The following is a 17,565-nucleotide window of genomic DNA, read 5'->3' on the forward strand; positions in this document are numbered from 1 at the left end:
AAAAAAGAATAATCTAGACACGTCACTAATGAGCAACTATAGGCCGATATCAAACCTGCCATTTTTAAGTAAAATCATTGAAAAAGCGTTTTTCCAACAACTCAACCTTTTCTTGTCACTAAACAACCGTTTTGATGCCTTCCAGTCGGGTTTTCGACCACACCACAGCACAGAGACGGCTCTCGTTAAAGTCCTTAATGACATCCACTTAAACACAGATAATGGCAAAACTACAGTCTTAGTATTACTTGACGTATTACGGTCGACCATGACATATTACTAGACCGATTGGAAAACTTGGTTGGCCTTTCTGGCACAGTACTAAAGTGGTTTGAGTCTTATTTAAAGAATAGGGACTACTTTGTGTCTATAGATAATTATACATCTGAGCATACAAATATGACGTGCAGAGTTCCCCAAGGCTCCGTTCTGGGGCCTCTCCTGTTTAACATCTACATGCTTCCACTGGCTCAGATTATGGAAAACAACAAAATAAGTTACCATAGTTATGCGGACGACACACAAATTTACATAACCTTAACGCCAGGGGACTATAGTCCAATACAAAAACTGACTAAGTGCATTGAACAAATTAACACCTGGATGTGCAAGAACTTTCTTAAATTAAATGAACCGAGGCGCTCGGCTTCAAACGACAATGTTAAAAACAACAAAGCCAGAAATCTTGGTGTAATTATGGACTCAGACCTGAATTTCAACAGCCACATTAAGACAATAACAAAGTCAGCAGGATTTGGAGAAACTTGTCCATGCTTTTATCTTCAGTAGACTTGACTACTGTAACGGTGTCTTTACAGGTCTCCCTAAAAAAAAAATCAATCAGACAGCTGCAGCTGATTCAGAACACTGCTGCTCAAGTCCTCACTAAGACCAAGAAAGTGGATCACATCACTCCAGTTCTGAAGTCTTTACACTGGCGTCCAGTGCCTCAAAGAATCGATTTCAAAATACTTTTGCTGGTTTATAAATCACTAAACGGTTAAGGGCCAAAATACATTTCTGATCTGCTACTACACTATGACCCACCCAGACCTCTCAGGTCGTCTGGGACAGGTCTGCTTGTTGTCCCCAGAGTCAGAACTAAACAGGGAGAAGCAGTGTTTAGTTTTTATGCTCCACATATCTGGAACAAACTCCCAGAAAACTGCAGGTCCACCACAACTCTGTTCTTTTAAATCAAGGCTGAAGACCTTTCTTTTTGATGTCGCCTTTCTTTAAATAATTGTTCATTTCTTATACTGAAGTTGCATTGTTGAAACTGTATGAAAATCTATATAAACATATAAAGAGAAATTAAAAAGTAAGACCGGTAGGGCCGGGCCGTTCTAGAAATGGCAAGGATTCTGGGTGGATTACGTGTATAGAGCAACGGCTTATACATTGTCCCATACTAGCACAATAAAATCTCGTATTTTATCTGCTTTTATATTTGTAACTGTTTATAACTGCTCTTTGAGGTTTAATTTCTTATACTGCACTGTAACTTTTATTCCTGTACGTTTTTATGTAAAGCACTTTGAATTGCCCTGTTGCTGAAATGTGCTATACAAATAAAGCTGCCTTGCCAATATAGCACAACAGATTTATTGAAACAATTGAGAGAAAATACAAGTCAACTGTGGTTTGCATCTATCCACCTGATTCACCTTAATAAATATGGCTATGACCTACAGTCATACGTTTTCTCATACGGAGAAGACATATTATAGGAGTCCTGTCAAGTTTGTATGTCCAGTAATACAGATAATGTTAATTTACTCTGAGGTGACAAAGGACCTGAGAACAGGGTCAAGCCTGAGTGTTTTATGTTGTTTTTCTTTTCTGTACCATCACATCTTTTAAATTATACTTACATTTCCACATTGCAAATAGTGTCTCCCCCTCTATCTCTAACAAATGTGTCTAGGTAAAAGCAGTATTTGCTATACTTTCCCAAATATGTTTACACGTCTTACAAAAGGGCCCCTGAAATTTAGCTGAGCAGTCATATCATGTACTCACTGAGTCTGTTTCTGGAGATAGGCGAAAGAGGCAAAGTGTCGTATCGCACCGTCTGATACTGGATTATCTGCAAAAGAACAAGGCAAATCAGTCATTCAATCCTTAACAGATCAGGACAGTTAAAACAACAAACCATATACAATATACTGAGCCATAATGAGTTAACTGCACTATGGATAGATTTCGAATGTGTGTGTTATTTGTACTTTAATTACAGATGAAAATGGTTTACACAGAACACCAGTATTAGTGTTTTGGGAATCCTCTGGGGCAGAAAGAAAAGTGGTTTTACATCATAATTGCTGCAATTCATTATCCAATTTGAAGAAAGCATCACAATTGAGCTAAGGATGAGTCAGACCAGAAGTATGGCTAATATCTCCATGAAGGTCTAAAAAACCTCTACCTCTTGAAATCCCAAAACAGTATATTACAGTATATTTGAGCCCTTAGACAATACATTATTGGGAAATCGGCCCTCTTCTTTTGCTGTACATGAGATTAAGCAAGAGGACAGAGGAGGACTCCATACTGAAATGAACACAGTTACGTCCACCCCACGACGACTCCTCTCTAACTTCCTTGCTCTGCTCTGGTCAGGATCACCACAGGCAGCACCCTTTCCAGTGCCACTCTTGCCCAGGGGCTCTGCACTTTTCTTCACAGGGCTATTTTTATCCCTCCAGCTGTCAGTGGGTGTCAGCAGAGCATGGGGCACACATAGAAAGGAAGACTTGCAGGGTGACTTTGACTGAGCCTGGGTACCTAAGCCTTGGGCAGGGCCTCCCTCTGTGTCCCCTCCCACTGCTGCCTGGCAGAGGAAGCTCGGGGGAAGCCTATTGGTGCCAGCAGCTGCTGAGCACCACGGGGGGACCTCACCCTCGACTCAGCTCCCTGCATCTCCAGGAGCCTCTATCTGGACCCCTTTGCCTCCACACTAGGGCTACAACTAATATTTCAAATGATCTTGCTCCCTTAAGCAGACCAACAGCCACTAAAAACTCTTCAATGTAATGTGGGGGAGAAAAGCAGCTAGCCCTTGAATTTGTGTGGCAGTAACCAGGATACTGGCAATTGTACTTAGGAAATGGCTAATGAGAGAAATAATGCTTTCATTATCGTTTTTATTTTTTCTAGATTAATGATTTGGCTCCAGAGCCCAAGTTGACATATTCTAACTGCTTATGTTGTCCAACTAATAGTCCAAAACTCAAAGATATTAGGTTTACTATAATGGAAGACAATGCAAAATAGCAGATTTTCAGTTGAGAAGCTGAAACCAGAGAATGTGTTGCATTTTTGCTTAAAATCTTGAATTGTTGCAGATTAATTCTGTTGATTAACTGATCAACTAATCATTTCAATTCTACGAACTATTTAAATTAGGAGTTTTGTGTTGTTTAGCCAATTGTTGTTTCAGCACTAACTCCACACCTGGCTACACACTGTTACTGTCTCGTGCAGGATGTAATAAGCAAAACCATTATGCAAGATTACTAAACAACCATCTTGTCATCTGTTAACACAGAGTGCCGTGCATGAGCTTATTACCCGGTCATAATATTCATAATCCAATAGATCTTTAATTGATCCAAATGTTTGGATCAGGCCACCTAATGGATTGTGGTCTCTTCGAAGAACTACCTTACTAACAGACAACAGAAGGAGTTAACAAGGGGATTATTAGATTTATAAAGAAGGTCATCATAGTTATAACTAAATGGGGCATTCAACATCAATCCCTCATTTTAAAAGGTATTGAGTGGGTTAGGTCTTAACATCCTCACCTCAAAAAATGTTCATCAAATCACCTGCTAGCTTTAGGATCACCTACATTTCGTTCCTTGCCACATTAGCGATCTATGGATCATGACATTGTTCCAGTGCCTCACATATTGTAAACAACAGCGCTAAACTGAGAGTGAGAATGAGAGAAACAGAGGGAGGGAGAGAGAACAGTACACTCTCTGTGCTAACATAATCCCTCTCACTTCAGCCATAACATGAACTGGACTACTCACTCTCAGGGCCTGTTGACAACCCACAAGTGTTACTGCCACACAAAAATCTGCAGAAAAACCTCATACAGCAAGATGAATACAACACATTAGAGTAGTGCCACTCTAAGCTTTGTTGGCTTGATACGGAGCTAAAGTCGAAGTCTGCTCAAATTACACCACATATGCATGTCTATTAACAACTCAACATCTCTGTGTGTGTCTAGGTTACAGACAGGTTTCTGTCACCTTAAATGCCATGTTTATTGTGGAGGCATTTGTGAGCAACTGAAGGTGACCTGCAAGCTTCTACTGGATGTTCCTCAAATTAGGCGTTTGGATGTGGGAGGTTCCCACGTTGCACTGTATTCAAAATGAGCCATTCATTTACCCACTATTGCATCACAATAACAACAACTTATTGAATATCCTTTGCTTTGGTTTTGGACTGTCGGTGACAGAAACTTTTCACTATTCGGACACGTAATAGCCTAAACCAGGGCTGGGCAATATATCGATATTATATTGATTTTGTGATACGAGACTAGGTACCGTCTTAGATTTTGAATATCTTAATATTGTAATATGACATAAGTGTTGTCTTTTCCTGGTTTTAAAGGCTGCATTATACAGTCCTTCCAGAAAAACGCAAGTTTTTTTGTGATTGTTGCGGGCAAAAATCCTTGATTATGTGGCACGTTTTCTTAAAAAATGCGATGGAATATGCGGGAACTTGCAAAAACTGCAGTTTGATGAAAAAGAGAAAAAAAGTAATTCCCCCAACATGGCTGCTCTTGTGTGAAGTAAACGCAACATTTTTCAACTTTCTGCTAAGATATATGTGACTTGTTTGCAACGAAAATGCGGGGATTATGAAATCATGCAAGCCCCACATATTTTGCGCAGAAATCGGCAATTTATGCAGCGAAAGTGCGGCGTATTTGAATATGAATGAATATGCGGAGTTTGGCTGATTTGCATTGAATTCTGCGATCGCATAGTCGCGTTTTTCTGGAGGGACTGGTTATAGTAATGTCATTATATCCACATTACTGATTATTTATCAAAAATGTCATTGTGTAAATATTTTGTAAAAAGCACCAATAGTCAACTCTACCATATCGTCGCAATATCAATATCAAGGTATTTAGAAAAATACTGTGATATTTGATTTTCTCCATATCACGCAGCCCTAGCCTAAACGGTTAATCACTGCATCTAAGAAAAATATCTATAGATTAGATTAGAGCTGGGCAATATATCAATTTTATATTGATATCGTGATATGAGACTAGATATTGTCTTAGATTTTGGATATCGTAATATCGTAAATGGCTTAAGTGTTATCTTTTCCTAGTTTTAAAGGCTGCATTACAGTAAAGTGATGTCATTTTCTGTTACCAGACTGTTTTAGCTCTTCTATTATTTTTACCTTTACCCACTTAGTCATTATATCTACATTACTTAAGATTATTTATCTAAAATCTCATTGTGAAGATATTTTGTTAAAGCACCAATTGTCAACCCTACAATAACGCCACAATATCGCCATCGAGGTATTAGGACAAGAATATCGCGATATCTGATTTTCTCCATATCGCCCAGCCCTAGTGTCAATAATCAAAGTTATCTTGCAGTTGTGCATTTTTGTGCACTTAACCATCTTGTGAGGCAAACTCTTCAAATATCCTCTTTTGAATGACATCTCGATACTCCTAGCCATCTTTATGCTGAATAATATAGCAATACATTTGACACTGATACTATTGAGTGGGAGGTTGATGCTACTCCGTGGGATTTGTTCACACATTCACAAAATATTGGGCAAAATCACCATGATGGATGCACATAATGAGACAGGATAAGCACAGGCAAGAAGCGCAGGTAAGAAACAGGTAGTCTAGTTCTCTGAGAGCCAACTGAGCTCCACCAAATGTGAATGTGAGCTGAAAAATAATGTTGAGACACGTGAACCATGGCAACGTAATCATTTTGCTCAACTATCACAGAAACACAACAGGATCACCTGCCAAATATCTTTCAAACCCATTCTCACCGTTCGTAGGTGCTTCCTGAGGATGTACATAATGAAGCCCCATATTCTCGATGTTACTCCGAGAAAAGTGCGGATGCCAAGTAAACATTGCCGGGTCTTCAGCATGTTGACGAGCACGCAAAGACCCCACAGTAACTCAACTTCAATTATCAGTTGATAGCACGCTTTTGTCCGAAATTGTTGGGATAATTAATTAAGGAACTTGCTTGCTAGTAATAGTCAAAATCCGTCTTTAGCTAAAGCCGCCAAACTAGCAATTCAAATGAACAAGAGGCCAAGCAAACGTGTGAGTACCTCGCTCTGCACACTTGTGGCACAATTAGCATTAAATAGAATACATTCGCATTGTAACTGTGAAACAAACGTGGACGTCGTCAAAAGAAAAGCTGCTGCAAGACGACTGCTGCTGTATGGACCTTAGCGCGCAGCTCGTCGACAAGCTAGCTCATGAGCTAGCTGTATACTATCTAACGTTAGCTTGTAGCCACCAAGCTACCGCTAGCTCGACAGGGTGACCACCTTGAACCTTGGACAAAAATACCCCCAAAAAGCTGTGGGGCCGCTTGTTGTCAAGCACCGGTTCAACACAACTTCACTCTGTGCAGCGTCCGAAGAGAGACAGCTTAACAAAAGTTCCACAAAGTCTAACCGGTCCGGTTAAAATCAGTTTGTAGTCCAGTGGAAATCCGGAATGAAACTGCGAGCCGCCATCGCCGCCTTGCCGTCACTTCCGCGAGGAATCCTGTGGTTGCGCGCAGCACGTCCACGTGGAAAGAAAATAAACAGACGTGAACGAGCAAGAGCAAGTAGAATGAAAGCCTGTTAAAATTAACCACTTTTGGGGTCTTTCTGTAATTTTTTCAGCAACTATTTGAGTAATTGTGGTGCAGTTTAACACAAAAATGATTTCTGGTAAGACATTTGTGTGTATACATAGTTTTGCTTTCATTTTGACAGTGGCTTGTTGGTGTCAATAAAACTCAAAGTATTCCAGTAGTTGTAATTGTAAAACAATACAACAAATTAACTGGACGTGGCTACTTTTTATAGGCACAATATTCTATTTGGCTGCTGTCAGTAGACACGTGGGCATGCCTATGGCCAGTTGGTAAAAGTTACTCTACACCTAATGAATTACTTCAGACTATTAGGAAACTAATAAACAACCCCCTCCGACACTGCCATGCAAATAGCACTAATGATTTAGTGATGAAATTATATTATATATCTTATAATTCGTTTGACTGGAAACTAATGATCATTTGGTGCAAACAGACCTGGAGCATTACTTTAGATCTCTGTTGAAGGAATCAAAATTTGTCAACATCATTTACAGTAAAATTACAGATTACAGTAAACTATAATCATATAAATTAATCTCATAAAAATTACTTCCAACCATGGTATGGTCTGAATTTTCTTTAGAGTAATTATGTTTGATGATGAGACAATATTTACTTGTGACCCTCATCATATTTTATTGCCATGACGTGGACGATTGTGAGCAGTATTTTTCCCTCTGATTGTATAATTTGTACTGTAGGATTTTTAGAGGCTCTGGAAAAGGAAAATAAAACACCCAGCATTTTACAAGAGCAAAACTTAGAGAAGTAAGTATTTTGTGTAACGGAATGCACTTTTTTCTTAATCATTTTAATAATACTGTGTCCCTGCTCATATCTATTTTGTCCCGACCCCCAAGTTGGGAACCACTGCAGAAAATCATTGTGTAAAGTCAGTTGGATGATGCATTAGCTTTGATATGAGATTGTTTAGTACATTTACAACATTACATTTTAGGAAAAAGCAAGGTGTGGTATTAACTGTTAAAAAGCACAGTTTTATTCAACAACAAAAAAAAACATTTTGAAAAATGTAAGGCGATCAATATTCGAAAACACTCTTGGATAGAACCATTTTATAAAACATAATACAGATTTCTTACAGAAATATTGTACATTATTTTATATCTATAAAACTGCATGAGATTGCAGCAAGTCTTTAAATCTCCACTACTGAAACCGACTCAGTGTCTTGACTAGCAAGGGCATGAAACATGGATCCTCTGTTGCCGAACCCTACACATCAAGATCATCATCAGGGTCCTCCTGGTCATAGTCATCATTGGCATCAGGCTCATACAAAATTCGTCCTGAACCTGGGCCTGAGTGGAGAAGAGCTGTTTTCCTGTAAGACAAAAAGGGGACAGCATTTTTAGGTTGTTTACAAAAAATTAACAAAACATACGGGACGTAATCACTGAAAAAAAAGTGTTTCTCACTTCTCTTTGCTGAACACAAAGGGAAGTGCAAGTTTCTCTTTGGCCTCACGCTCTGTATCAGATAGTCGAAGGTTGAAGGTCAAGTTGGCTGTTGGGTCCGTCTATAGAAACACAAAAAGAACACTATTCAGTCCTGCTATATCTGAGCCCTAAATTTATTCTATCAATCTGCATATGGTTGGATTCAGGTATTAAACATGCGTTATATCGCACCTCCTGTTCCTTAGGGTCAGCCTGTTTGTGTCCAAGTTGGCTGGGCTTGCCCTGTACTATCACTGTAAAATCATCTTTGATGCTGAAAATCTCTTCCTAAGGACAAAAAAACGAAATTATCAAAACGATTTAACAGTGAAGGTATACAAAATAGTCATCCCAAAGGAAACACTGCTTACGTCTTGCATAACTTTCCCCGATTTTGAGCGCTTTGTTATCTTTGCCACAGCTTTGTCTCCCTTCACCACAGGTACTACAGTGATGACTGAAGTAGCCAAGTGGCATACACTTCCCACAGTACCACTCTGATGCATATCTGCATGGAGCAGACCAATAATAGCTCTGACAGCTCCCCCTAATGAAAACACAGAAAAAGACCCTTAGTCTGCATGGTCTTAAAGTATCACTTTAAGCCAAGAAAGTACACACAATATGATGGTGCACTTATTTTAATTATTTATTGATTATTTCATTGATTTCTCTTAAAAGATAAAAGCTTTGCAATGACTCTTACAGCCTTGATGTCATACCTTCCTTCATTAAATATTACTACAAAAACTTCCTGACATCACGCTGACACACATTAAGATGATTTATAACCTTTTCTAAGTTGCTGAAGCGTCTTGCAGACATCAGGAGGGCTGAGGTGTCTCAAAATCCATGAGAGAGAGTCGATCACTAATGTAGCTGGTTTGGGGTGTGATGTTTGCTTGACCAGACGTGTGAGTTCCTCCAAACAGAACTGGTGAACGGTGAAAGCTGGGTGATCAGTCCAGCCAAGTGGGTCTGTATAAGCATTGTGAAAGTATAGCCTGAAGTGCCAAAAACAAATTATTGAAAGTTTGGTTATAGGTTACATAAACTGCCTAAAAAGGGCTGCAGCAAACAATTATTTTCATTATCGAGTAATCTATTGGTTGCGTTTCCAGTCAATATATATATATATGAAGAAAAGCAACACATGTTCACATGACTTGAATGACTAATATCAAAGGTTGGTAGGTGGTTCCAAAGCAAGTGGCTATTAATTTTCTGATGGACTAATTATTTCAGCACTAATCTTATTTACCTCTGAATAGGTGATCCTTTCAGTCCATCTTTTAGCTCTTCCTCACTGACCTCAAAGCCAAGCACATGGACAGCTTCCTCCCTAAATTCATAACAAAGGTCAAGGTAGGTATTTATAAAAACATTGTTTTGTTTTAGCAAACATGGAAACATTACAAATATATGGTACATACAGTACGTAACCAAACTGTCACCATACGCATGTATTTAAATACCTGTCCAATGCAGAATTGATGAAGCTTTTCAGGAGGTGTCGACCAGAATAACTAGCAGAATCTAACAATGCAAGGAAACATTACATGACTTTACTGTATGCTATTGCTTCGGTTCCCATTGTTACGTTATTTATTTATTTATCGTAATTTAGACTTACATTCTACAACATTCAAAGCATTTAACGTTACCTTGTATTATGAGAAACCCTCCAGCATCAATGCCTTGCAATAATTCAGGCAACATTGTACTAGGTTAAGTTAGTTAATTATATAAGAAAATTGTAGAAGGTCCAGATAGCTTCAGCTAGTTAGCATGCCATTGATTTACCATCTATTTAAACGTGAATATCATGATAAAGAATCGGAGAAGTCAGTAATTTAATAGAAGAAAAACAAGATCTGTCAAAATTCAGAATGACGAGCGCCTGAAGTCGCAGAAACTCATATTTCACTGAAATAAAGCTTTCGCTGTCCAAACTAATTCCAACATGTTTTGCTAGCTAGATAGCATGTTTGAGTGTACAGATTCAAAAACGTCATATCCCAGAGTTCCCCTTACTTTAATATCGATAATTTATGGGAAATGTAGTTCAGCATTTTACAACCCGTGCCTGTGTCGGATTGAATGACTGTCCAATAACCTACGTTACCCAGAATTCCCCACGGGAAACACTGCGCTGGCAGCCCCAAGAGGTTTCTGCCGCGCACGGAGAAGATCGTGCGGAATAAAGTCAAAACTCCAGTCGTTTGTGTGCTCTACTACGAAGAAACGACAAAACTTCATCGTAGAAGTTTACATTACGGAGCTACATTAAATAGCAATAGCGTTCATCTAAGGAGTTTTGCCATATTTTAATACCGAGGGTAATAAATGCAGTAACGAAGAAAAAGAAGCTTTAAGTGCAGCACGTTAAGCGACAGAGGAATTAGTATTTTGTCAGGCTAATAACGTTAGTATAGCGACAGTTAATTGTGGTACGTTAACTGTTGTAACAGATCCCCTGGGAGGGGATATTACAACTTCGACCAACAGTGGAGTGTTTTGAGGAAGAGTCTACTCGATCTTCCGCGCCCTTGGCTTGCTGCTGCTAAAGTTCCCCGGCGTTAAGGTGCAGCCACGCCGGGGGAAGGCACAGCGCGACGGCCGCTACTCTCCGGCTAGCTCGCCTGCTGCTTCTGATTCTTGGATCGGGGCCTTGTCGGTGAGGCGACAATGCTTGACATAATGTCTGAGCACCAAGGTATGTTTTAACAGTGTCAGCGGCGAACCATTAAACACACTGTTACTGTGTGATGTTAATCTGTTTACTGTTGAAATCTGTCGTATTTTGCGTACATTAAGATAGCTAAATTATGTCTACGTTACCGTTAATGTTACGTGTGGTTGCGTATGCTGTATTAATAACACCACTTGCTCTTGACCAACTTGTGTTTTGTCAACATGCCATGAAAGTTGTGTTAAAGTGGAAATCTATTTTGTTATGTTACGATTACTGTAACGGTAGCTAACCTAATGTCAACGTTAGGTTAGCTAACGTTATGCATTGCACAGTTAAGTTAACGTTAGCTTGCTGGTTAACGCGCCGATCCATCTAACGTTAGCTAGTTTATAGCTGGATAGCTAACGTTACCCAACCACCTCACAGAAAACACTCTCTACCTTGTCAGATTTAAGTTAAATTAGATTACTTGTCAACCACGAAAAACACTTTTTTTTTTGCATTAGTTCAAACAAATAAAACCCTTGCCAACACCAAGCTAACATGGCTAATACGCCTCCCACTTCCATTTCAAGAAAGCCAGCGTGATTAGCTAGCTAGCAGACCTAGTAACATTAGCTGATTGTTAGCACAAGTTAACTCGAAATTATCCGTCAGCAATGTAGAGTTTAAATGCAGCTCGTTAACGTTATATATAACGTTATATCGGGCGTTAAGGAGCTCACACTATCACTAACCATTGCGCATATTATATATAACGTTACAGTGAACTTTCGTACATCCCCCGATTAATATTGTTGCTCACCCTGCACAAACTCGTAGAGCCCTATTTTCCTTTCTAAAACAGTTTTATTGTACACATTTGTTATAGTGTCTTTTACTTATGTTTATTTCAATATTTCTATTCTATATTTATGTTCTTGATTGTTGCAGTACATTGCTTTAACGTTATTGTTTATTCCCGTTTCATATGTTTATTGTATGCACTAAACACCCAAAGGCAAATTCCATGCAGGGGAAAACTTACTTTGGCAATTCATCTAATTTATAATCACGTTCTGATTCTGACAAGTCGAAACCGTGTTTGGAGTTATCGCTGTAAACGACAGAGCGTGTTGTTAGCTTCTCCTCTAAATGTCAGCTAACGTTAGCAGGTAACGTTAGCATCTAGACAATACGAAATGACAAGTTTAAAGATCGGCAAACAGCATTCTCGTTGTCTTGCTTTAGCGTTGATATTAAATCGATGAACGACTATCCATGGCTGATGCCGAAATATCCACACTTAATATAAAGTTCAGATGGTCATCAAGTGACACCGGTTGCGGTTGTTGGCAGACCCAGTCAACTAGCGTTATCACCCGATGACTGACTGGCCTGCTTATTTTCTGCTTAAACGGTTATCCGTAAACTCTCGGTCAATTTAACGTACCTAAACAAACACGGCGCTTAAATAAGCTAAACATGATCATTACTAATAACCCTGATTAAGTTATTGAGCCGTGTTAGCAAGCTAATGCTAGCGTTAGTGCACATGTGTCTCATCATACCCCTATGCAACCGAGTGCTTGGTATACTATATGCTACTGTGAAAATAAGCCCGTCAAGACTGGTTCACTTTTGACTTACAGAATTGTTTGTTTTTCTTCTCTACTAGATTCACTTTTGACATGCAAAACGGAACCTTTGGTGAGTACTTTGCAATGTTACTTTGAATACCCTGAGTAGTTCATTGAGTAGCTTTTTATTGATGGACCATTTTTATATTAGCTTCATTTTCTTTAACAAAGGCATGTGCTTTCTGCAGCCCCCGGAGAGGAAAAAGAGGACTGTTGAGGACTTCAACAAGTTCTGCAGCTTCGTCCTGGCGTATGCTGGTTACATCCCCAGTCCAAAAGAGGTGAGCTGCTATGAATGTCACTGTGGATATTAGAAATTACTGTTATTGCCTGCTTGCTCAGGTTGAGAGGAAATATCAAAATGCTTTTTCTTGTTGTCTTTTAGGAAAATTCATGGTCTCCAACATCATCCAGCTCTGCACACAGTTCAGGGTTGTCGGCAGATGGAGGAGGTGGAGGCAGCAGCTCCACCGGCAATACATGGGCTGATGGAAGTTCCGACATTCATACCATCCATACGTTTGTTCGTAAAGCTCGAGCAAATAAGGGCAAAAACATTCGCCGCATGCACTCTGATAGCACTCTGCTGGACAAGATGCGCCTTAAAGACTCCCTGTATGAGGGCCAGGCCAGCACTAAGGCCGAGCGCAAGAAAGACAAAAAACTGAAAAAGCTGTCATTGGGCTCTGCCATGACGGCGGCAGATAGTGGCAGTAGTGAAGGCGAGAAAAGAGCCCGCATTAAACGCAGCAAAAACTCAAAACAGCCAAAGCCTAAGAAGCTCAAAAGTTCAGCTGCTCAAAGTGAGACAGACTCTGAGGCACGGCATACACATACAGAGGTACGACCTGCCAGAGATGAGCTGACGGAGCACGGGGGCTCCACCCCAAGCATGCAGGGCCTGGGGAAGATGCAGCCAGACGAGTCCATCAGGGAAGCAGAGATGAGCTCCAGTGAGGGTGAGACCTGGATCGCTGATGAAGACATTATGGTGGAGTCAGGTATGACAGTATGCTTTTGCCATTTAAAATAACTTGAATGTATTAAGATGATCATCTTTGGCTGCATCCAATGAACCAATGTTTAATTCCAAACTTTACTTGTTTTTTGTCCAATTCTTAATATTGACTACTTTTTACCAGCTATAGTATTCTACATCTGTTCTTTTTATATCAACACAGGGGATGATTCATGGGACTTGATCACCTGTTACTGTGGGAAGCCATTCGCAGGACGGCCAATGATCGAGTGCAACCAGTGCGGCATATGGGTGCACTTGTCGTGTGCAAAGATCAAGAAGTCCAATGTTCCAGACATCTTTTACTGCCACAAGTGCAGGGACTTGCGGCGGTCTGGACACAAAAAAGACCCCTAGGCATGAAGAGGATGGGAGGGACAAGGAGCACCCACCCTTTTTGCTGTCCTCTTGACACTTGTTTTCTTTGATGCCTACAGCCAAAACAGCCTAAACTATCACCTGGATGGCAACTGTATTGTCAGTTTGTAGGATTTCTTTTGACAATCACAACCATTCTTATTTATCCCTCACGGTTTATTTTTTTATTTTTCTTTGGCTTCTGTGAAGAACTGGACAGAAAGCAACGGTGACAGTGGAGAATCATTTATTTGTTACTAACAATTCATTAATTGGCTTTATTGTTGTATACTGTGCTGCTGATTTGCACATAAACCTTCACACTTATTCACGTATTCACTGAAGGTGCATTTAGACTTGTAAATTATTTCTTGAGGATATCGACAAATCAGTGAAATTTCCTTTAGTATCTCAAGGAGTATCAGTTTCAGTTTGATAGCCTATTCCTCTCAACCTCAATCAATGCAAGTTTGTTTTAAAATGAATAGCATAACAGATGAAAAACGTCACCCGTTATTGGTTTAGAAGTATGTCATAATGCTAGATGAGCAGCTTGTTTTTATTTTTGAGTTTGCATTTTTGTTCTGGTTGTCAGTGATGACCACTGAACTTTAAAATGTAGAGATCTCACTCCTCGAGAATAAGTTATTCACGGAATCCGTCAACATTTATCATTTTGCTTTGGCAAATGCATCTAAATTGCTACATTTCAAATTGCACACAGACAATTCTTTCAGCAGTGCACTTTTTAAAATATAAACCCAAATACCATTCCACTTAATATATGGGTGGTATTTGGGCTATGATGAGCTACGGCTGATTAAAATCTACACTTTGCACGTAGCTGTGTACATTCACGATTGAGCGCTTAATGTTTCTCCCTGTCTGGCTTGTTAATCAATGATAGCCATTTACCATGAGCAACATCACATCGAAAGCTGTTCAATTTTGATGTTTTTGTTTCATGTGTGGTTTTAGTTTTTCACGTTTTAAAAACTCATCTAAATGAGGGCGTAATGTTGCTGTAAGACGAATGGTTTGGCAGTGCTTTACAATATCAAAGTGGCTCCGAGGCTCGTTTAAGAATGGTTGTAAAATATTTGCTTTTCTGTTTCATGTAATTGTTTATTTCTTAGCTTTCTGAGAAGCGGGATTAGAGATGGACAGAAGATTGTCTCACATCGAGAACAAAGTTGTAGTGTACAGAAAATAAGTTGACGCTGCGTAGGTTGTGGCGTTTGTTTATGTTGTTTGGTTTTACCATGTGCTTTTTCTTTTGTTGGTGGGAGAGTCTTGGTAAGTCTCCAGTAGCAGTTGCACTCTCTCTACAACTTCAATTCTGTGTACATATCCTTGTTCTTTGACAACTGTACATATGTGAAAGTGAAGAGAGAAAATACCCAAGCAAAATCTATATTTTCTGCAGTCTATTGTTTTCTTTAATTGTAGCTTGAAAAATAAAAGTCCTTGGGAACATAATGGTGGTATTTTGAATCATTTGTATTTAAAGGACACATAAAAAAAAAAAACACATTTGAAACTGTTATTTTTGTCACATTTAATTTAATTGTTTGCACCATAGACTATATAAAACTGGTTTGCATACAGCAGTGTTTGTCATGTTTGCGTCTTCTACCACTAGGGGGGGTGGGTGTACAGGCATCTCACTTATTAGTATGGCAGTGAGTTAAATAATAAGGAATAAATATCATGGAATATATCGTACAAAGTTCACACATGGATTGTCGCTGACAGAAAAAATATGAGGAGCTTAATTGTTGGAGTTGCTCTTTAATCCTTGTATTCTTCCCAGTTGATGTCCGGTTCATCCTGTAACACAAATGCTCAGTTTTTCACCTACCAAAAGCACTGTCCTAAGGATTAATTATCCATGCTATAAATCATTGTTATACTCCACACAAAAGCAAGCTTGTCATAGAAAATGTGAGCAAGTCAAGGTGAAATTATGTTAATGCAAATGATGTAAGTAATTTAAGAAATCTGCTATTGAAATTGTAACATTTAGGTTGATAGCGCTCATAACCTTATATGTATACACGCTGTGTCTATTTCTCTCAGTATAGCCTCTAACATAGCTTTATGAGCAGTTTTCCCATAGCATTTATCTCTTGTAACTCACCTTTCGGTTTCGGAAACTGGACATTTGAAAGCTGCCGATGGAGTCCAGAGGAGCAACCTTCCTCCTGTAGACACAGCAGTCAAAAATGTTATGAACGGTGACTGACAATGAACAGCTTATACTTTCTTTCTTAATATACATTCACCCTGTACCACACATTCCAAAAACAACTTTAAACTTTACATTTATTTAAAAGACTAAAGATCCACAAAAACAACAGCCAAACCATCTTAAAGTTAGACAGCTTTGTTTACATATCAACTGAATAATGAAAAAAATATAATTACAGAAAAAACATAGTTTAGAAATGTCTACTATTTGTCACTTTAGATGAAATAAATAATTTCTCATTCTATCCCAATGATTTAGACGATGGTTGACATAAAATAAGTTATTTAAATTTAAATTATTCTGGTTTGTTCATTAGACACAAGTCACATGTTGCAAAGCTTTATTTCTGCGTTAACTTCATTATGTGTGACAAAACACAAGTTTAAATTCATTAAAACAATGATAGTTGGTTTCTCTGCTTTTCTCCTCACCTCTTTTCATTGGCTTTACGGTGGTACTGGTTCTGGCGTTGGAGAGAAAGGTGCTCTGTTGGGGCGAGGAAAGTCTCTGAATGAGTGGGGCGGCCGTTCACATCCCTGTCCATCTCCCCAGCGTCACCCACCGAGAGGTCTCCCGGGTCTGAGCGCTCAGGCAGGTGGGGGAAGAGCTCTTGCTCCAGCCAGTTGACTTCCTGAGGACAACAATTAGATTATAAAAAGACAAATACATTGCATAGTATTACATATGGCAGGTATTTGAGTTGACGATTATGTTGTGTGTATAAAGGCTTACCCTTTTGTTTTTGAATCTGCTTGGCAATACAGCAGCAGGCGTCACCTCCGGCAACATGTAAAGAGCCAGGAAAGGTAGCACACACCTGGAGCAAAGCATCTGAACAGAGTATCCAGAGTCAGTAACAGTCAACACACAAGCAATTAAACATTAAAAGAGGCAACATGCTCACCTTAAGTCTTCTGTTTTCTCTGTGGAGTTTTGTCCTCAAAGCTGATGATGGTTGCAGCTCTGTGTCTTCTGAGCTGTTGACCAGTGTGGAGGGTATTTGTAGCCGTGCATCTAGGGTGGGTTTATATTATGGGACTGGCATCAGTGGCTGTTTAGGCTAAGTGAGCGAGCGAGTGTGTGTGTGTGTGTGTGCGTGTGCGTGTGTGACTATGTGACTTCAGACATGCCAATTACATCTGCCGCCTTGTAGCCTGGCATTGTCATTAGTGTCAAACCTCTAAAGCCACTCTTTTTTAAGAGATTTTAAGTGCTGACAACATGCCTTGACACACACACATACACACC

The 17,565-nt window shown here is 39.4% G+C and overlaps 4 protein-coding genes across 6 annotated transcripts in view; 1 reads left to right on the forward strand and 3 right to left on the reverse strand.

Annotated features, from left to right (window-relative positions):
* The window catches only part of LOC144534333 (CTD nuclear envelope phosphatase 1A), a 14,952-nt gene extending 8,124 nt beyond the window's left edge, over positions 1-6,828 (reverse strand). Inside the window, exons 1-2 of one of the 2 annotated variants that reach the window (XR_013503532.1) lie at positions 6,076-6,828; positions 2,023-2,089 (exon numbers count right to left, since the gene is read on the reverse strand). Coding sequence is in view for 1 of the 2 variants with exons in the window: in XM_078276207.1 (XP_078132333.1) it covers positions 2,023-2,089; positions 6,076-6,180 (172 nt within the window). In the remaining variant the exon portion in view is untranslated. The remainder of the gene's footprint in view (positions 1-2,022; positions 2,090-6,075) is intronic. The other variant, XM_078276207.1, reaches the window with a different exon arrangement.
* A 1,061-nt stretch (positions 6,829-7,889) lies between these two features.
* Positions 7,890-10,387, reverse strand: elp5 (elongator acetyltransferase complex subunit 5). The gene is made up of 8 exons (XM_078275814.1): positions 10,042-10,387; positions 9,853-9,913; positions 9,639-9,719; positions 9,170-9,381; positions 8,749-8,924; positions 8,570-8,665; positions 8,357-8,457; positions 7,890-8,262 (listed from the first exon to the last, which is right to left on the reverse strand). Exons 1-8 carry the CDS (start codon positions 10,094-10,096, stop codon positions 8,154-8,156), a joined length of 891 nt encoding a protein of 296 aa, XP_078131940.1. The 5' UTR covers positions 10,097-10,387; the 3' UTR covers positions 7,890-8,153.
* Positions 10,388-10,516: 129 nt separating this feature from the next.
* On the forward strand, positions 10,517-14,102 carry phf23b (PHD finger protein 23b). 2 transcript variants are annotated; one of them, XM_078275813.1, is made up of 5 exons: positions 10,517-11,093; positions 12,730-12,761; positions 12,863-12,972; positions 13,077-13,692; positions 13,873-14,102. In XM_078275813.1, the coding sequence occupies exons 2-5, from the start codon at positions 12,743-12,745 to the stop codon at positions 14,064-14,066; spliced, it is 939 nt and encodes a 312-aa protein (XP_078131939.1). In that variant the 5' UTR covers positions 10,517-11,093; positions 12,730-12,742; the 3' UTR covers positions 14,067-14,102. The 2 variants fall into 2 exon arrangements, with proteins under 2 accessions (XP_078131939.1, XP_078131938.1); XM_078275812.1 differs by having other exon boundaries at positions 10,518-11,093; positions 12,880-12,972.
* A 1-nt stretch (position 14,103) lies between these two features.
* LOC144534103 (uncharacterized) lies at positions 14,104-17,402 on the reverse strand. The gene is made up of 5 exons (XM_078275815.1): positions 17,222-17,402; positions 17,050-17,148; positions 16,749-16,948; positions 16,207-16,270; positions 14,104-15,896 (listed from the first exon to the last, which is right to left on the reverse strand). The coding sequence occupies exons 2-5, from the start codon at positions 17,146-17,148 to the stop codon at positions 15,858-15,860; spliced, it is 402 nt and encodes a 133-aa protein (XP_078131941.1). The 5' UTR covers positions 17,222-17,402; the 3' UTR covers positions 14,104-15,857.
* Between the last annotated feature and the right edge of the window lie 163 nt (positions 17,403-17,565).

The sequence above is a fragment of the Sander vitreus genome, chromosome 19 (genome assembly GCF_031162955.1).
Source record: "Sander vitreus isolate 19-12246 chromosome 19, sanVit1, whole genome shotgun sequence".
NCBI classification, from domain to species: domain Eukaryota; kingdom Metazoa; phylum Chordata; class Actinopteri; order Perciformes; family Percidae; genus Sander; species Sander vitreus.

Coding starts and splice junctions, on each gene's coding strand:
- elp5 (XM_078275814.1), bottom strand. CDS start 10,096: ATGTTGCCTGAATTATTGCAAGGCATTGATGCTGGAGGGTTTCTCATA. Junction 9,914..10,041: donor AGGGTTTCTCATAATACAAG/GTAACGTTAAAT, acceptor TTGCATTGTTAG/ATTCTGCTAGTTATTCTGGT. Junction 9,720..9,852: donor ATCAATTCTGCATTGGACAG/GTATTTAAATAC, acceptor TTATGAATTTAG/GGAGGAAGCTGTCCATGTGC.
- phf23b (XM_078275812.1), top strand. CDS start 11,066: ATGCTTGACATAATGTCTGAGCACCAAG. Junction 12,762..12,879: donor CATGCAAAACGGAACCTTTG/GTGAGTACTTTG, acceptor TGCTTTCTGCAG/CCCCCGGAGAGGAAAAAGAG. Junction 13,693..13,872: donor AGACATTATGGTGGAGTCAG/GTATGACAGTAT, acceptor ATATCAACACAG/GGGATGATTCATGGGACTTG.
- LOC144534103 (XM_078275815.1), bottom strand. CDS start 17,148: ATGCTTTGCTCCAGGTGTGTGCTACCTTTCCTGGCTCTTTACATGTTG. Junction 16,949..17,049: donor GCAGATTCAAAAACAAAAGG/GTAAGCCTTTAT, acceptor TGTTGTCCTCAG/GAAGTCAACTGGCTGGAGCA. Junction 16,271..16,748: donor CGTAAAGCCAATGAAAAGAG/GTGAGGAGAAAA, acceptor CTGTGTCTACAG/GAGGAAGGTTGCTCCTCTGG.